This window comes from Schistocerca piceifrons, chromosome 4 (assembly GCF_021461385.2).
Source record: "Schistocerca piceifrons isolate TAMUIC-IGC-003096 chromosome 4, iqSchPice1.1, whole genome shotgun sequence".
Taxonomy (NCBI): Eukaryota; Metazoa; Arthropoda; class Insecta; order Orthoptera; family Acrididae; genus Schistocerca; species Schistocerca piceifrons.
In genome coordinates this window covers 318,644,225-318,663,780 of record NC_060141.1, presented here as the reverse complement: position 1 = coordinate 318,663,780, position 19,556 = coordinate 318,644,225, and the positions used below count along the sequence as shown (strand labels likewise).

Here is a 19,556-nt window from a genome sequence, read left to right as displayed (position 1 = left end):
CTCTTCCACATAATCAGTTTCCTGATAGTGTTTATACCCTCTGGGGCCAGCCGGTCATGACTGGACAGCTGGGCTACATTATGTCACCCACCCTGTGTCAGATGCTGAGCGAAGATGATGACATAGCTATGACACATCTGCCAGCACCTTCACCTGGCCTCAAAGCCCCGACCACTGCCCGACTGCCTAGGCTCTCGTCAGCCCCACACACTGCCACTGTTGCATATCTACTCACTGGCATCCGGTCACCTTTCAATGTTCCGGGGCTTGACTGAGGTCTCCCCGGCCCTGATGAAGTCAGCCATAGCTGTCCATCCTCTGGTGCAGAGTTCAGAGTACTGGGTCACCCTATTGCCACTAGGCCGCCTTCCCCAGGACAACAGCAGACACAACAGCCGGGTCTGCTATGAGCTCAGTTACATGAGACATCTATGGGGACTGACGCTGCATCAGCGGGCACTGGGTATGCACTGTCACTGACAAGGATGGCGCTGTGAAGACAGCTGCACCAGAAGACACTGCAAAGTGCATATGTGTCGCATTTGCCCAGCACCTAGAGATCAACATCTGTTGTCAACACGACTGAACAACCATAAATAATAAACAATAAAGGGAATTCATGTCCACAGGCTACCTTCTTCCACTGCACCCACATCCAACTCTGGTAGAAAAATCTCCCTCACTCCAAGCCATCCAGATGCCTCATCATGAGCTTCAATAAAAATTATTCAGAATATTCCACATACTTTCAGCTCATGCTATGCAATGAAAAAATATTTTATGGCAACAGGACAATGGCTTATGTGTTTATTGTGCAAAAGTTGTCAATAAGATTATTATGTAGAAATTATAATATAAAACCTCATGTAAATCTCTATTTGAGAACTTCTGAATTATTAAACTTATACTACAGCATATTTGCCGCTTAAAATTTTTATTCTAAGGGATAAAAGCTATTTTCAAAAGTCATAACACACACAATCTCAATACAAGATACAACAAGGGCTTCCATCCAGTCCCTCTATTTCTGTGTGTGATAAAAAGTGACATTCTTAATTCTGTGACAAAATGATTATGAGCAAATGCTCATCATAATTTACAAACAAAATCTTACAGACTACACTGAGATGTTCTCCAAATATTTCAAAATGTCCCCTGGTCACCCTTGAAATGGATTACAAAAAATAAGTTTGAAGTAATGACTAAGGTATATTAAAATACCTGAGTAACATCTTCAGTGCAGGCTGTCTTACGAGTCCAAATATAGTTTTGATGGCAGTGATAAGTGCTTTGCTTCTGCTTAGCAGAAGTATTATTCATGGTCATTTTACTGCAGAATAAAAAAATTCCCTCTGTATCATAAGTAAGTATACATAACCCATATGGGAATTACTTTTTTGCCTCATATTGTCAACTGAAAGAGTAGCCAAGCAAGGCGATTCCCTACCACAAAAACTATTCCAAGCAGTCCAAGAGGAAGTTTTCGCTAATCTGGGAAAAGATAAAGGAATATCTGTTACTGGAACATATCATCTTTGTCTAACAAGGCTTTTACAATTCAGCTCTAGTGCAAACAATCAACAATAGAAGAAGTTAATCTAGATAATTTGGAAGTGAGGTTGCGAACAAAGAATAAATCAATGTATAAACAACACATCAAAAAGAAATTAGTGCAAATTAACAATGTGGTAACATAACTAACAGATGAGTAGCTTTGTAATCAGAACAACTGAAGACAATGACAATACAGGACAGCAAAATGTGTAACAGTAAAAATAGCCTGGTGTGATTTTTTTGAACTAAGCATTTTCAAAACTAAGTTTCCAGTGTGTCTAAAATGATAAGTTTTCAATCAAAGTATACTGACAATTTTTACTTATGACAGAAAGATATGAACTAATGTGAAAACCATTCACAAACTGAGGATGGCCAAATCGAAAGATATATGCTGGGAATACTAGCTGGGTTTGAAACCAAACAGAACAGACAACAAACTGAAGTAAAAAGGTAATTACGGCTAACAGAAAATAAATGGAGGTAGGTGGAACATTTAATCAGATGAATGGTTTCTGTGTGGACCAAGCTTTCCAAGACATAATCAAATGCTGGTCTGCCGAATGGAAGTTGAGTAAAGACATAACATTACAAAACATCCATATTTATGTATCACTGTGAATATAAAATAAGATTTTTTTCTTCCAATAATCAAACAGTTTCTACAAGAAAGAATAAACTAGTTCTAAGGCACTTACCTTGTTTATACATCAAAAGGCTTTTATTTTAATTTCTGTAATTTGTGTGTTCTGTCAGACTTTTCTCAAAAGCAGTATGTGGAACAGTTCTCAAGACTCGCATCATAATTGATCAATTTTGTCATGTGATCAGTTAAGTTTATGCCATGGTACTCTCTTCGCATGAATGTTTTTAGTTGTATGGCTATCAACTGCCACTATGTTTCCACTGCACTATCTGTACCAGGAACGGTTTATTTATTCGTGGTCATATATAGTGTGCCCAATTTCAAACACATTTTCCATAAAACTGAAATTCTGTTTCTATGTAGTGCAAATGGGCTGCTGTTTTCTTATTCTTAATCAAAGTTCTCAGCACTGTAAAATCTGGAACCAAATTTTTACCAAGCAGACATCCACTTAGATAGTATTTTTTATGAAACAAACCCAGAAAAAGTAGACAAGAAAAAATATTCACCTCATATTCTATGTCACATACCAAACTTAGATTGGTTGGTAATTATAGGCCTTTCTTGTTAAACCAAACAGGTATTTCATTTTTAATTTTCTTCTGTCTAATTGTTGACAATCTATTGGGTTAAGAGTTGCACCAGCTCTTTAACTTACAACTGATTTTCTTACTGGATGATCATTCACCAGAAAGTTTAGATTGGCTCATTGTAATGTCAGGGGCTTGAAGGCATTAGTTTTTTTAATTCATGGTCATAATGAATTTTGGTGAAAGATTTCCAGTCTTAGTAAACACTGTTTTATAGAAAAATGAGCTTTCTTGCCTTTTTTATGCCAAAAATGCAACCATAATCCAAATTACAGACAGTGTCCTGTTGACAAGAATAGCAAATAATGTGCTAAAATACCTCATTGAGTACTGTCTGCTTTGTTCAACTCATTTATATACTGCTTATTAGTGCCCTTACACACGTAAACCATAAAACATTTAAGAACAGTAAAACCTGTTAAAAAAACTCAAATACAGCAATAACGGAACCATATCTAGTTAAAGAGCATGAAAAAAATTCCCTTTGCTTGTGAACTCAGCTTTCTAAGAAAGTTTGAGTTTGATGCCCTATTGATTAAGTGACTTAAGTTATAAAACAAATTCAGAATCAAAATGGTGAGGAAGTAAAACAGCGTCTGCCTGATTTAAGAAGTACTCAGATTAAGCATGTTAGTTGTCACATTGCTGGGCTGCCCTCTTTTATCACTTAGAATTGTCACCCAGGCAGTCACAGAAAGAGCCTTGATAACAGCAAAGCATTTTTATTTGTCAGTATGTTAAGAGGTTAAGTGTCAGACTATAGGTCCCGAAGTCTGGGATTCTATCAGTTGTGTGATTTTCGTCACTTATCACTACTTTTATATCTGATTGTCCGTCAATGTGAAAGATGTTGAGTTGCACAGTGGTTCAGAGTTCTTAATAACCTGTGTGTTCATCTATATCGGTTGAATAACTCAGTTTAAAATTGGGAAGGAGGAAATGGCACACCACCTCCAACAGGACTGTGCCTTGTATAGCACTGTGGTGCTCCAACCAACATTTTTGGTGATGACAGCTTCACTTTATGTTAAATTATGATTTCACAGAACTGCAGTCTCAGTGTAAGACTCACCAAGGAGAATTACTAGGAAGGACAACTTTTGCATAACATTGTGGAATTATTTATGAAATTCAGAAATTCTTAGAGCAGTTTTCACTTGCTTTCTTTAATATAACATCCTAGCTGTATCATTTGTCAGCAAGGCTTACTGCAGGTTGTGTGCCCCCAATCCCATGCAACTTCTAGCATTCTGAAATGCAGTCTTCTCACCACTAATCTGGTTGTTTCTGGAGCTGGCTCGAAGAGCTGAATAACAGTTCATCAGTAATTTGGTGTTTTTGGGTTATAATGTCAATGTGGCAGACCAACTGCAGAATATTCTCTTTGGCAGTTGTGTCCACTTTGTACAGTTGGCTTTTTGGCTGGACATGGTAATGGCATTTCTGACTGAAATTCAGCTGACCATTAGAATTAAGGTTAGCTGTAAATTCCCCTTGACGCATGTCTTATAAGTCAGTGTCAATTAACTAGAGACATAGGGTTGTATCACTTTAAATATGGGAATTTGAACTCTGCTCCTCCCAAATACAGCTATTTATTTGAACCACTGCAGCACCTTATATGTAAGAATAAAATAATGAGAGTTGTGTCTCAAAAAAAATATTCTCAGGTCAAGTTAAAAAGGTCACATTCCAACACTTCAGAGAAGAGTGGCCTCATTAACACTTAGTTTTTGTTCAATGGAACAAATGGAAGTAGAGTCACAAAGTACATAATGTTCATACAGTCTCTGAGTTAGGTAAGAGCTGTATAATGCTGTGGTAAGTTGTGTTAAGACAACTATCTGATGCCTGACATGTTGGAATCTCTATTGAGCATAATTGTCTTCATAAGAAGCTATATTTCAGTAGTTATTACTTGTAACTTAATGAGCAGCTAACTGGGCGCGGCAGGAAGTAACATGCTGATAATGCAAGATGGCGGCCGCTTCCAGTATTTTTACCAGCAGATCGCGCTTAGTTAAAACTATAGCGCGATCCTCCGAGCTCTAGCGGCGGCCGAGCGAAACTCGTTCAAGGTCACCCACCAATATGGCGGAGCACACAGCCATGCACATGCCCCACTGCATCTGTTCCAGTTGCAAGTACAGCCATTCTACTTTCAGCTGTCCATTTCATCCATCCTTCCTAACTTTCAACAAAAGGGTTGAAATGTCTCTTTGAAGAGACAACTTATGTATTCAATAACACGCCTCGGCACTCTGGCAACCATTTAAGTTGACATTTATTCCGCAATTTATTTCTCCTTTTTGAATTAGTCAAACTGTAGCAGTTCCCTTTTGAGATGTATGGAAAGGAAGAAAGGCCAAAACAGGGCAAAAGGAAAGAGATATGGAGTGGGGGTGGGGACAAAGAGAGAGGGGAAGAGGGAGGGCATTCAAAGAAGAGCTGCTGAGTGTGGTGGTGCAGTGATTTAAGGCACTGGAAGACTAACACTTGGAATAAGTAGGGTTCTACTCCCCATCCTGCCATTCTGCTTTAGGTTTTCTGCAACTTCCTTCAACCACTTAAGGGATAGCTCCTTTTAGGTTGTTAGCGACTAAGTACACATTCAGAATGCGCAAGGATGGAGTAAGAAATCAATGTGTTTAGGTGTGAATGCGATGTTAAATCCTAATTTAACTTATTCCAAATAAAAGCATAAAATCTGCCACAAGTTTAGTCAGTACAAGAGTCACAGTTGTTCAAAGAAACTCCAGTAAGGAGCACTACAACAAAAGCATTTTGCATTCAAACAAACCATACTTTAAAATTTTTGCTTTTCCATGTTCAATATTAGTCTAGAAACCTTACTGTGTTCAACATGTGTTGCACATAATGACCACATGAGAGGAAACAGAGAAATTCAGATGTATACAAAAGGAGTACATACATCTCCCCAAGCCACATAATCGACTGACACTCTTTTGGGAGGAGGTAATAATTCTGATACTGCACTATCCATCACGTACACAGTATGACAATTTGTGGAGCACAGACAAAGCGGGCATGTTCAGCAGGTGTAGGTAATGCTATTTGAGGTTGTCTGTTGCTCTTACTGTTTGCTTGGTTCAGCCATAACATATTTACCAGCATTAGTTTAGGGATTGCAAATTAAGTGACTGATGCAAACTCAGACATGCACAAACACATACAGGTATAAAGTTTTACCTTGGTAACCTGTGTCATGTGTAATGATAGCTACCATTGAAGCATTTCCCCAAGTCTAGGATCCAAGCTCTTGTACAGATTTCTATGACTTTTTGTGACAAAGTTTGATATATGTTAAAAGGCCTTCTGATTGATTCTTTCTTTCACAATTATCTGCACAGTTTTCAGTCAAAAACTGAATGATTTGCATGCTACTGACACATGCTTAAGGGAAGTGTCCAAATGTGAGGTTGCAAAACAATATTACTAATACTGGATTACAGGGTCACTGCCTTATGAGAAGCCTGCTTTCATCACATACAGAAGTGTTTCCAACTTCAGCAGCTTCAGTATGACAACTGAATAATGTTTAGTCGAGCAAATAAATGTAAATAGCATTAAAAACTACATCTCCCAACAATTACTGAAGTTTTAAATGGGATACTCATGGAAAAAATTACACTTTGCAGAGCAAAAGTGACAAGATGGCTTAAACTAAGCATTATTTTATGCATAAGAAAGAATGGTGATTTCTGAAGTCATAGAAATAATGGGCTGGAAAGGGTTGATTTGATACAGGTGTCTTAGCTAAAAAGATTGTTAGAGATGGGCATTTACAATATAGAATTAGAGTCCTTGGAAAATTTGTTAAAGCAGAATTAGGGAGAACATTCTAACAATATGAACCAGAAGTGCCAGACAACAGGGATCCCAACTTCAGTGACATTCATCCATTAATTCACCATATTCTGTGGATCTGATAGGGAACTTTCAGTGATTAGAAATGAGTGAAGGAATACATTGATAAAAATATTACAAACTAATTATATACTCTTTTTACCAATGAACTATACAGTAGTGGCATAATTCTGGATGCCTTATTGAACGCTCATTCTCTTTAATATCACGAGTTGTGGTACACTAACTCAATGAATTATGCTCTTTATTTTTATTTACAATATTAAAGGGCACTGCTACGAAATGTGGAAGCCATAACCACTGATAGGATCTTTTAAGGCAGCAGAATTATTTCAGATCTTGGTTCATGTAAAGTTCTTATCACATAATGGCTACATCAAAAACAAAAGAATTTATCATGATGTATCTTCATGGAATGGCTCATAAGAAAGGAGACTGTAAGGAATTGCAGAATATACTACTATCCCCTGCGCATTTCTTACAAGAGGAGGGGGGACACTGCAAAGACAAGATTAGACCAACTGCTGTGCTCATAGAGGCATTTAAGTAGTCATTCCACTCCATATGTGAATGGAACAAGATGAGACCCAAATATGTGGTAAAATGAGAATTATCCCCTGTTACACACTTCACAGCAATTTGCAGAGTATGGCTGTACATTCATTTTTCTATTTTTGTATCACACTGTTCTTTGTGTGTCTTTCAAAAACATAACCCGTTTCATGCAGGTCTTCGCTGTTTTCAGAAATTTCATTTCCAATGTCTGAATCTTGCTAACCGTAAGATGTTTAGTATAATTAGATGGATAAAAAAAGTTTACTCACCCAGCAGTGACAGAAGGAAACACATACATGAAAGTTAATACAAGCTTTCGGAGCCAGTGCCTCCTCCCCCTGGCAGGATGGTTGAGACCTGAAGCAGAAGAAAGAGAGATGAAGGAAAAGGACTGGCTAGGGTTAGGAAATAGGTACAGTTAGGGAGAAATTGCTCACAACCCCAGATCAGGGGAGACTTACCAGATGGGATGAGGAAGAAAAACTCTTCTCATCCCATCAGTTAAGCCTCCTCTGACTCCAGAGTCTGGACAATTTTTCTGCCAGCCCTTTTCCTTCATCTCTCTTTCTCTCCCTTCAGGCTTAACCCTTCTGCCACAGGAAAGAGCCACTGGCTCCGAGAGTGTGCACGTTTCCGTAATTTTTTTTGTATGTGTTGTTTCCTGCTGCCACCTGGTAAGCAGATTTCTGATCTAACCAATTAATTTTTTTTTTTTTTTCAAAAATTGATATGCTTGCCGATTTACTAGGATGTTTTCATTTACCATCCATGCCTCCACGCCTTACCAAGAAACTAATACGGTGATCAATCTATAAAAATGTCATTGTTGACTCTTTCCTCATTCTCTCGAATAATGGTCTTCAGACTGTTTCGTTTATGACCAGGTACTCTGTGTACATGCACAGAAGACCTATTGTTTGTTTGAAGAATACACACAAGCGTAATGTGTAATTCACTGAACCTATATGATCCACAGCACACAGCAGACAACAGTTTCCACATTTGCTTGCTCAGCAGGCTTAAATTTTTGGTGGCATTCACAATGCTCTATGTTCCCAAGATGTGACCAACAGCTACTGTATCTTCACTTGACATAAAAACTTTAAATTTACAGCAGTTAAAACGCAAAGTCTACATGAACTGATTCCATATGCCTACTGCTTCTACCATCTTGGTTCAAATTAACCCTTGAATTCATGAAGTTTTTGAGGTGGCTTTTAAATGACAAACAAAACAGTAAAGGGGCAGTAGCATACGTCCTTTTTTCTTTCCCAGCAACTTTCACATTTAACTTTATGATTTTAAAGCCCAACCAAACACAAAGTGTAAAAATTATAGAATCAATAATTTACACACTATGTGGAAACCAAATGACATGTTGCCAGAATGAGGATTTTTATTCTTTGAACTCACAGATATTGCAGAGAGAGACTATAATGAAAGAGTGATCTTCCACAGCCTCTCTTTCAAACAGAGCCTTTAAGAAACAATGAAAATACACATTTAAAAGCTAAGTGTCAGTAGTTAAGCCATCAGAAATAAATCACAGCAAGAAACATGACAAATTAAGTTTGCACTGGCTCCAGTTCTCTAAGAGAAATTGGAGGCACAACTGTCTAGTTATTTAAAAAATCACAATTAGTATGACTATACAAAAATATACATTGAAAAATGTTCACAGATTTCACAAACATCTGTGCCCTGTAACAAGGTGACGTAAGAGTTCAGAAAATCCTGTTCTGGACTAGCCAGGTAAGGGTATTAATCAAAACAACACAATTTCAATTTCCTCCAGATTTCTCAAATCACTTCAACTGAATGGCAGCACTGTTTCATCAAAAAAGTCACGGCTCATTTCTGTCCATATTTCATAAGCTCCCATCCAGAGCGTCATCTTTGGTTGCATGTCACTAAAATGAGGAAAGGGTGAACATTCAGACTGCCACACTGTAAATTAAACGTACAACACAGTAAGGTATGCCAGGTACATTTGGCAAATTTCAGGGCAGTTCTTTGGGTCAGTCATTAATCTTCTGACTGGTTTGATGTGGCACACCACAAATTCCCTTCCTGTTCTAATCTCTTCATAGCAGACTATCAGTCAATGTCCTCAGTTAGTTGTTGGATATATTCCAATCATTTTATTCTACTAAAGTTTTTATCCTCTGCAGCTCTCTCAGGTATAATGGACGTTATTCCTTGATGCCTACACAAGTGGCATCTCATCATGTCTCTTTTTCTTGCCAATATTTTCCACGTGTTTCTTAACCAATTCTGGAGAGAACCACTCTATTTCTTATCAGTACACCTAATTTTCTTCAACATCCTCAGGAAGACACCAAGCGATGAAAAGAATCTTTAGGCATATTACATGGTGGTGGAAGAAACAGTTTTGAACAATATCAAAAGGAAGAACTATTGCTGTCCTCCTGCAGATCCAGCCAGCAAGGGTTAGGTTTCTTGAGTTTTCTCTTAGATACCTAGGCCCCCTCCCATTTTTACCCCCTCCTCCCTCACATGCTACGAATGCTTTCAAACTCCCCCAGATCATATAAATCTTGGAAGGATATCAACAGGAGTCCTGTATGGTTCATTTATGAGATGACCCAAGAGACAGAAATCACAGGACTGTGGTCAGGTGATCCTTGAGGCCAAAGTACAGGCCCCCAACTTCGATCATACTGGTGTTGTTAAATGTCATATTACATCAACATTCAACTGCAAAACATGTCTGATCATACAAATATCACGTCTTCAGACCATGGGCTTGGCTAAAATTAGCCAAAACAGATGGCAACTTAGTCATTATGTTTATGTTTCAAATATTTTTTTCTTAACAAGGACAACACATTGTAATGAAATCCCTGGTACCTCTCACACACATATTATCTATTTCCAAATTGATTTGGCAGTTAAGTACAGGAAAATAACATTTGCTTCCGAGTTAATAATACATTAGCTGCACTTACACAAAAAGACCTGCTGAGGACTAACAAAGTCTATATAAATTAGCAATAAGTGATAGAATTGTGGGCTAACATTGTCAATCGCTTGTAAACATGAAAACCTTAAAGCAGGAAGTCATATGGTGATTCATACTGAGTTTTGAAAGTAGCAGTGTAATACTCATCCAGTGTCATTAAAGACACCAGCATATTTGAATACAACTTATCAGTCCTCCATTGCCTTGTTCAAGAAGAGCAAGTGCTGAGTTAGATTTTGAAATCAAGAAAGACAAAACAGACAAAACTTTGAACAATTTTAACCAATATGTGGAAAAGGTAATGGAGAAATGAGTGACTACGCAAAGCAGTGTACTTAGTACAGTGACACTAGGAAAGTCAAAACAAGAAATCTGTGGGCTAAGACAATAGTGAAGTGTCATAAATAAGAAAAATTATGCAAAAATAACGACAAATTAACATGGAAGGTGGCTTCAGTAAGACAGTGAATATGATTATTTTGTTTTTGTTAAGGCACTGACAGGCTACATTAACCAGACGTTTTGCATTTGAGTATGTTACCTAGGGTTAAAAATATAAAGCTATTCCAATGCTAACCCAACATTACATGCCCACCATCAGGAACGGATGCAAAAAACTAAAGATTCCCCATGGCAGTTCAGTTGGATGTTCCTCTTCAAAGGGGCTTTTAAGATACCTTCGAAAAGCTTTTGATTACAGCAACAACATTTTCAAATAAATAGATTCATACAGCATTTCTCATAACAGGAGTGTAGCAACAAGTTATCCTACAGGGTATGTCAGTGATGTTAGTCAAGGAAGTGTAGTAGATTCGCAAAAAAAGATGAGAAAGACACAGTTATCCAAAGAAAAATGCACGAATACCACGTCAGATTACAGTTTATTGTAAGGAACTGCACGACTTAACATACTAGTTGCCGAGTACACGATGAACAAATCACCACTATAGTCTGTGAGCTTTCACAAATATCTTATGTTGTATCCAGGTAGCAGTCTAGATTCTCAATGACACTGGACACTGGAGATGGTCCGTCCAGTCAGCTAATGTGGCTTGCTGGAAGTCTGACAGAGTTATGGAAACTGGTTGGGAAACAATTGAACAAAGACAAGACTTGAATAACTACAAACTTTAATGCTCATGTGAGCAAGAACTGAATAATGACTTTAAGGAAAGTACACTACTACTGCTTGCAAAAGACCACGGAGAGATGTATGCGACTAATTAGGAGTGCGAGCAGAGCCAGAGTGAATACTACAAGTCCAGGCCCTGGTCCAGACCTACACAGACGTCCCTCCTGGACCACTGCCAGTTATGTACTCTCCTTTTTGACGCTGCCTTCTCTGTCTTTATACTGTGTGGCAGGTCATGCCACCCATTCCACACTGGCACTTCCAGTCTGCACCCTGCAGGGTCTCATGACCTTACATGGTCACACCGACGCACTGCTGTGCCTTGCGACTGTCCACGTGACCTAATATGATAGCTCTTCAGCCTATGTAAAATTTCCAGCCATGCCCAAATCGACGCCCTTCCAGTGGCATCTCCTTTGTGCTCTTAAGTACTTTCTAGAAAACTTATAAAACTTATTTAGCCAATGGCCTTGCTGCAGTGCTAACACAGGTTCCCATGTGAGCTGAGGATGACACGTTGGCCAGTCGATACCTTTGGGCCTTCATGGCCTGTGCGGGACGAGTTTAGTTTAGAAAACTTATTTGTTCTCGCTGTTGTTCTGTTGCCTTTCAAGTGTTGCATTTTTAAAAATGTGACACTAAGAATAAAAATTTTCTGGGCTATATAATTTAAAGACATCTTCTTTCAGGTAAGTAAATTGCCCATTAGTAGCATTCTACAAGACAAATTCCACAACTAAAGAAATTATTAACGAAATGTCTGTACGAATTTATGTTACATCGTAGCTTAAATATGTGGCAAACATATCAGGCTGATGATATTCTGAATGCTTACAGAGTAGTACAGCATGGATTTGCCCCTAGTTCTAAACATGTGGCAAACATATCAGGCTGATGATATTCTGAATGCTTACAGAGTAGTACAGCATGGATTTGCCCCTAGTTCTATCGTTGTGTGGGAGTGTGTGGAATAAATGCTGAAATATATAAGAGACGATGACTATGTCTGACAAACACATTCACAAATTCCCAAGCAGCAGTTTTCTGTAAATGATCTAGGAATATATGCTAGTTCCATGCAGATCGTATAGGCAAGAGTGATTACATTTTGGACACATATCCTATCATATAAAAAGAATCTGAGCACTCCTATGTAATGCGTAATTAACGCATTAGATGTCACGAGGCACTGACCCACCATTTGGCACGAGCAGTATTGTGTTGACATTAAATGAGCAGTAATACCAGAATGTGTTGGTCAGGTGAACTCAATGACTTGAGTTGTTGGACTAGTCCTTATTTGATGTTGCCTGAGTATCAGATCCATTAGGAACATTTCTGCCCTTCCAAAAGGTGGCCACGTCCACCGTAGCTCAAATGGAAATGCGAAAGAATAACCACAGCTAAACCAAGACCAGGCAGACATCGTGTACTGAAAGTCTGGGACGTCGAGCATTGATGAGGGTGGCTGTAAAAAATCGCATGAAATTAGTGAAAAAAATCACTATTTCCAAAGTGCTATAAGCAGTCCAACTAGCACAATGATTGTGCGCAGGGAGTTAAAAAAGAATGACGGTCCAGCAGCTCCTCATATGCCACACACTTCAGTAGTCAATGCTAAGCAACGCTTGAGGTCGTGTAACGTGCGACGCCACTGTAGAGTGGGTGACTGGAAACGAGTGATATGGAGTGACGAATCACGTTACATCCAGTGGTAATCCAATGGAAGGGTTTGGGTTTGGCAAGTGCCTGGAGGACGCTACTGCAGGGTGTATACGCGGACAAGGAAAAAAAATTCCCGCGTAAAAGGAAGTTTACTTTGAAAGTAACGCTTTTCAAACCACCATTCGCAATATTTCCCCGCGACCTGTTAGAAATAGGTTCGTTTCAGCAGTTGCCAGAGAGTGCCAGATAACAGACGCCACCGCGCTTGCGCAGCTACGATGGCGTACGAGGCCCGTATGTTCGTACGTGTAAAACATTAAAAGATCTTACATTATGTCATAAAAGAAACAAGACATCAGAGAATACTCAAAAGCATCGGAATTTTGTGAACCATACTAAAACGTGCACATTTAAAGTATATACTTAAAGGGCTCATTCGTATGTCCAGATTCCCAATGAAGTAGGACTTGAATGATATTAAGCTTTTCAGTGTGGTTTTTGGGATGTAAATTTTCTTGGAGTATCCGTACTGTATTATCTCATGTTTGGTTCTTTATTATGGCACAATGCCATACGTGTTATAAGATGAAAACGTGCACTTGCAGCGTACAGTTGAAACTAGCCAATAGTGTGGAATTAAACACTCTGTTCCAAATGTATTGACTGTCTCAGCGGAAAAGATTAATAAAAGCCAAGTTTCTTTAGCAAATCGATAAAAATAACTTCACTGTTCTGCATGGCAATTAATGCTTGACTCTCAAAAACGTGGAAATAAAATAAAATCTGAAACTAATAACATATTTTAGACGTCTGTAATTATGTGAATGTATTTTAATTCACCAGATAGCTCCTGTCCAGAGAAATCCGTTTCATTTGATGTGAGAGCAGTAAACAAAGAGGAAATAGCAAAATCACTAAATGTAAACGCAGGTCTCGTGGAAACAACCCACTTTCCACCTATAGCTCAGACTGTTCTGTGCACCAGCCCAGATCTGCGGTGTTTCCGAACCGGGGCAACACTAGATGGTGCCCCCCACCCCCACCCCCACCCCACACCTCTCTCCAGCGTTTGAGACAGGACGTCAACAATTTAAAAAATCGAATTTTCAAAAATGTTCATTTTGTTGCGCACATCTTTCTGAAGAGTCACACACAAAACATCTGTGTTCGAGGAAATGTTTCGCTCTGTGGAATAGAAACGTGTATATTTTGTAACAGATGCCATCAAACTATATTCAGGAAGTCGAAATTAAAATGGCCCGTGGTGCCTCTCCTGCTCCCAGTCGGCCAGTTCGATACACCCCCCCCCCCCTCCCTCCCTCTTTTAACGCAGCAGATAATGCTGGATGGGATTATTTGTAACCGGGTGAACAAAAGTTCTTCAGAAAATTTGCACCCTTTATTGCCTATTAGCTAATAACTTACTGTTTTGTGTAACATAAAATTAAATATAGGATACGTAAAAGCAATAAAGACAAGGGACAAGCAAGACAGTACACATCTCTTCTATCCTTAGCTCCTAGAATTTCTTTCTATCTAATCTTGCTACAGCTTTACATGGCGTGCTCTCCTTTGTGCGAAAGGATGGCTTACCTCATCAAACGTTTTGCTACCTGAAAAATCGAAATGTCGTTGTCTAATACTGAAAAAGCTGTTAATATAAATAGTACCCAAGACTGGTGAGGTGTCTCGAGCTAATTACGTCTATTTTGTCACTGTCTGCTAGATCGAAGAAAATAGGCCTTTCTAGAGTTGCAGAAATTGTAACACACCAAATAAACGAGACTGCTTTGGCACAATTGGTCATTTTTATAACACGACAATGTAATTCACGAAGTACAAATATCGAATGCCTATTAGGCCTACTACAAGCAAAAAGCTTTGTATTACGAAACAGTTTCACATTTCACATTTCATTCATACGCTCCAGTTTCTCAAGCATGAGATCGAAAAGTAGTAGCACAATTTTTTTTAATATAATTTTGGCATCGTCATAATCCTCCATAATTTGCGTTTTGTCCCCGTTTCTTCTCTTTGCTCGTTCTAACAAACGATCTTGATATAACTAATTCTGTAACTATTCCTGCCAGTGTCAAAACTTATTCGCCAGTTAACTTCACTAACCCTGCCAGAATCAACGGTTTAGTTATCCCACGATTATTCTCCGGTTAGGCGCTGTTCCATGTTCGTACAACGCGTCTTCCGCGCTGCTTCCAGAATAGAACTTAAAGTGGCTGCTAGCTGGCGTCTGTGCAACTTGTTCTTACTAGTATAGCAATCTGTCCAAAATTTATCTGTCAAAATTTCATTTTCTTGTATACGCCGAGAAGATAATACGTAATCTTTCTTACTTCTTACTCCTGTTGGTCGTTTATTTCCACTCGGTAGTCCGAATCTATGGACTTTGCTAGTAATTACTACAACGGTGATCATTCGTAAGCCCAGTCAACCACATAATCAGACAGCGATTGGCATTCATCCGTTCGGCTTTACACCGCTCAGCTCGTATAGCCCATTTTGTCTGCAGGAAAGTTTATTAGTAGATGCGACGAGGATTCCCCTGGCAGACATCATGTACACTATGCACGCATTCACAAATTAAGATATGATTTATTTAGAAATCAACTTAGAATACGTTCAAAAATGTTGAATAACCAACAGGGAAGCGTTTCAAAATCATATGAATAATCGACAGACCAACGTGAGCTGGATGCTAGGCGCTTTGTAAAAGGTTTTTTTCCTCAAGAATATGAATTTGGCGCCCCGCCCCCCTCTCCTAGATGCGGACCTGCTGCGTATGCGTGAATCACGCAGCTTGGGCGCGCCAGTAAAATTTTTCTCGGTAGCATCTAACTGCTTGCTACGACTGCTTACACAGCCAAGAGGCCACATTTCTGTAGCCAGAAGCGGGAGAAGGTACTACTCATATGCGACTTAACTGTGCATGCGCCCGCTCGTAACTGCTAAAACGAATCTAACGTAAACAGTTGTGACGTCTCGCTCATCGGAGGCAATTTGTTGTTATGAAGCACTGCATAGTCTTCCTTGACCCTTTGACACATGTTGCTGTTGGCAGACGCTTGTATGAGCACAGTGTTTTGTTGTTGTATATGGCGCACTTCCTTTGCAGTTTAAGTTTTTTTTTTTTTTCTCGTTCATGTTTTGTTGCTGCAGTATTACTCTGCAGTAGTGGGATACTGTAATATCCTTTGTTGGAGTATGGGTTCTTAACAGTCAATACCACAAAAATTTAACTGAAAACAAAAATAAATTCTAAAAAATTCCCGGGTTTTTCTCTGATCTCCCGGATCGTGTACACCCTGTATTGCCATCATGCGTAGTCCGAACAATGAACTAAGGAGGAGATGGTGCTATGGTATGGACGTGGTTTTTGTGGTCCGGGTATGGTTAAGGAAACGATAATGCGGAAGGATATGAACCAATCTTACAGCACTGTACTGCATACAGTAGAAGAACAGTTTGTAGACTATCATTCTATTGGCGGCACAATTCACCCTGTCATAAAGCAGCATCTGTTAAGACAATGCTTTCTGGATAACAACTTTTCTGAAATGAAATGGTCTGCTCCAGCCCCGACCTGAATCCAAAGTTAACTTTTTGGGTGAAGTAGAATGTCGATTTCGCTTCAGACTCCAGATTTTTACCTTCTTGTATTTCGGCTAGAAGGGGCTGTCATTTCTGCAGACACATTTAAACAAGTCATTAAATGTGTCACCTGCAGAGCTGGAGCCGTCATCAAGGCGGAGGGTGGTCACTCCCCAGATAGTTGGATACTTTTGATCAGATAGTGTATACGCACATCTGGCACAGTGAAAAATATCCTTTGGTGTCACTTCTGGCATTAAAACTGTGGTTATATAGCACGTTGGATTGTAGGCGACGACAGCAGATAAAGGCCTAAAGACGTTAGAAATCTATATAGAAAATTAATGTGAATTTTCATTTGATCTAGTATTGATCTCATAATCTGTGTTACAAATGGTGTGTCATATGCATGTCACAGACAAACCCAGTGAGTCGCTCAATAATGCTGTTTTCGTAGTGCACAAATAAATGTGGAATCCCACACGCAATCACACTGAGAAACGTTCTCTCACAATGAATCTAAAATTTGCTTCCCACTCGCGCAAAAGTACTGTTGTATTTGCTCTTCACGAGAGAGAGCGCTAGCTTTGTATGAAATAAACATTACGCCAACGGATTCTAAGGTCAATCCGAGCTTTTAGATTCTAGCTGCCTGACTGCAGACGATTGTCTCATCGACCACTAGAACTTCCAACACTGCTATGAGTACCGAGGTTGTGAAACAGACGGCTGTTTGCTGGAGCTAATACGAAAACCGTTAGAGGAAGAACGGGCCGAGAGCGTTTCACAAAGCCTGGGCAGAGTTCGTAGGGGCGTTAGGTAACTAAATGGAGTAGAAATAATACAAGACAGTAACAAGCTGTTAGATAAATGGCGACGGCGATATATGCATGGCCCAGATTATGTCCAGTTTGACGCTTCACATAAAATTTGCACATGAAATGAACTTTGGAATATTATTTTGTCTGCATGTTGCTGTAGACGGTTCAGAGCAATACTATAATAATTACACTTTGGCAGAAAAATGAAGTTACAATGCCAAGTGCACTGTCCAAGCTAATGTTATGTCTGTGAAATAAAATCGTAACTGCTTTGTTTACTGATCCATCATACAAAGAGGGCATTGTAACTATAAACACTGTATATTTTCAGTGGAATACCATGGCAACTGCTGTTAAGACCCTTTTGCATTCCTATCTTCGGCAGCTTGCGTGGCCTTTTATGACAACTGCTTTTACGATTTTGTTTCACCGAACAAACGATTGAGGGATGGAAATGGAGGAGAAACATTAGAAAAGAAGTGCATAATTCAAAAGGAAAAGACGTGCACAAACGCTGATGGGTCCAGGTTGTGGAATAGCTGCAAGATGTAAGTGTAAAGATATAGTATAATTAGCCACGTCTCGATCCCTGAGTCAACAGATGGGGACGTTTGCAAGACAACAACCATCTGCACGAACAGTTCGACGACGTTTGCAGCAGCATGAACTATCAGCTCGGAGACCATGGCTGCGGTTACCCTTGACGCTGCATCACAGACAGGAGCGCCTGCGATGGTGTACTCAACGACGAACCTGGGTGCACGAATGGCATAACCTCATTTTTTCGGATGAATCCACGTTCTGTTTACAGCATTATGATTGTCGCATCCGTGTTTGGCGACATCGAGGTGAACGCACATCGGAAGCGTGTATTCGTCATCGCTACACTGGCGTATCACCCGGCGTGATGGTATGGGGTGCCATTGCTTACACGTCTCGGTCACCTCTTGTTCCCATTGACGGCACTTTGAACAGTGGACGTTACATTTCAGATGTGTTACGACCCGTGGCTCTACCCTTCATTCGATCCCTGCGAAACCCTACATTTCAGCAGAATAATGCACGACCGCATGTTGTAGGTCCTGTACGGGCCTTTCTGGATACAGAAAATTTTCGATTGCTGCCCTGGCCAGCACATTCTCCAGATATCTCACCAACTGAAAACGTCTGTTCAATGGTGGCAGAGCAACTGGCTCGTCACAATACGCCAGTCACTACTCTGGATGAACTGTGGTATCGTGTTGAAGCTGCATGGGCAGCTGTACCTACCTGTACACGCCGTCCAAGTTCTGTTTGGAGGTGGTTGTTCTGGGTACTGATTTCTCAGGAACTATGCACCCAAATTGCGTGAAAATGTAATCACATGTCAGTTCTAGTATAACATATTTGTTCAATGAATACCCGTTTATCATCTGCATTTCTTCTTGGTGTAGCAATTTTAATTGCCAGTAGTGTATCACCGTAGATAGAGGCGTTATTTATCAAAGATGTGATGGAGGGAAAGGTTTTAGCAAATACTTCTTACTATGATGCCCCACACACGAGGCCGAAATCGTGTATCAGTAAGAAAATGACCTAAAATTTAACAGTTATAGGCACCAAGGAATCACTGATAAAATATCAATCATTAATAAGCAATTACACTTTTGTATGCACAACACTAATTACTTTCGTGTTTTGTCGATTCTAATACAGGACAAGGTTCTGATAGTTATGAAACATCTATAACGTCGGAAGGCTGGCTAGATGTCTCATACTAATCTATCTTCTTAAATAGGCGTCGACAAGTTGCTGCGACAGGCTTCATATGTTTTACTATTTTTATGTCACTATTTTTCTACGCTCAGCTCCACTGAAATATCCACATTTGTAGCCCAAAGCTCACGGAGTAGTGAATGGCAAAGATTAGGAAGAAGTACATCACAATTATGACAATCTAATTTTATCATCTTATTCCTACTCAAGAGTGGCGCGCTAGTAGGAAGATTACATACAGGCTTCCTTATACTCGTGAATTTCTATAATCCTAGGGTCGTGATCCATAACTGATACTTAGAGAGACTGTTGCAATATGTTGTTTCACATTTCTCTGACGACATGCGCTCAGGTTTTCAAG

At 39.5% G+C, this 19,556-nt stretch overlaps 1 protein-coding gene across 2 annotated transcripts in view; it reads right to left on the bottom strand.

Annotated features, from left to right (window-relative positions):
• The window catches only part of LOC124795079, a 153,554-nt gene that overhangs the window by 6,600 nt on the left and 127,398 nt on the right, over positions 1 to 19,556 (bottom strand). Inside the window, exon 2 of one of the 2 annotated variants that reach the window (XM_047258898.1) lies at positions 7,503 to 7,590. The exons of the other annotated variant lie outside the window; for it this stretch is intronic. Within the exon in view, the coding sequence (XP_047114854.1) occupies positions 7,503 to 7,531 (29 nt within the window). The 5' untranslated portion in view covers positions 7,532 to 7,590. The remainder of the gene's footprint in view (positions 1 to 7,502; positions 7,591 to 19,556) is intronic. 2 annotated transcript variants of the gene reach the window in all.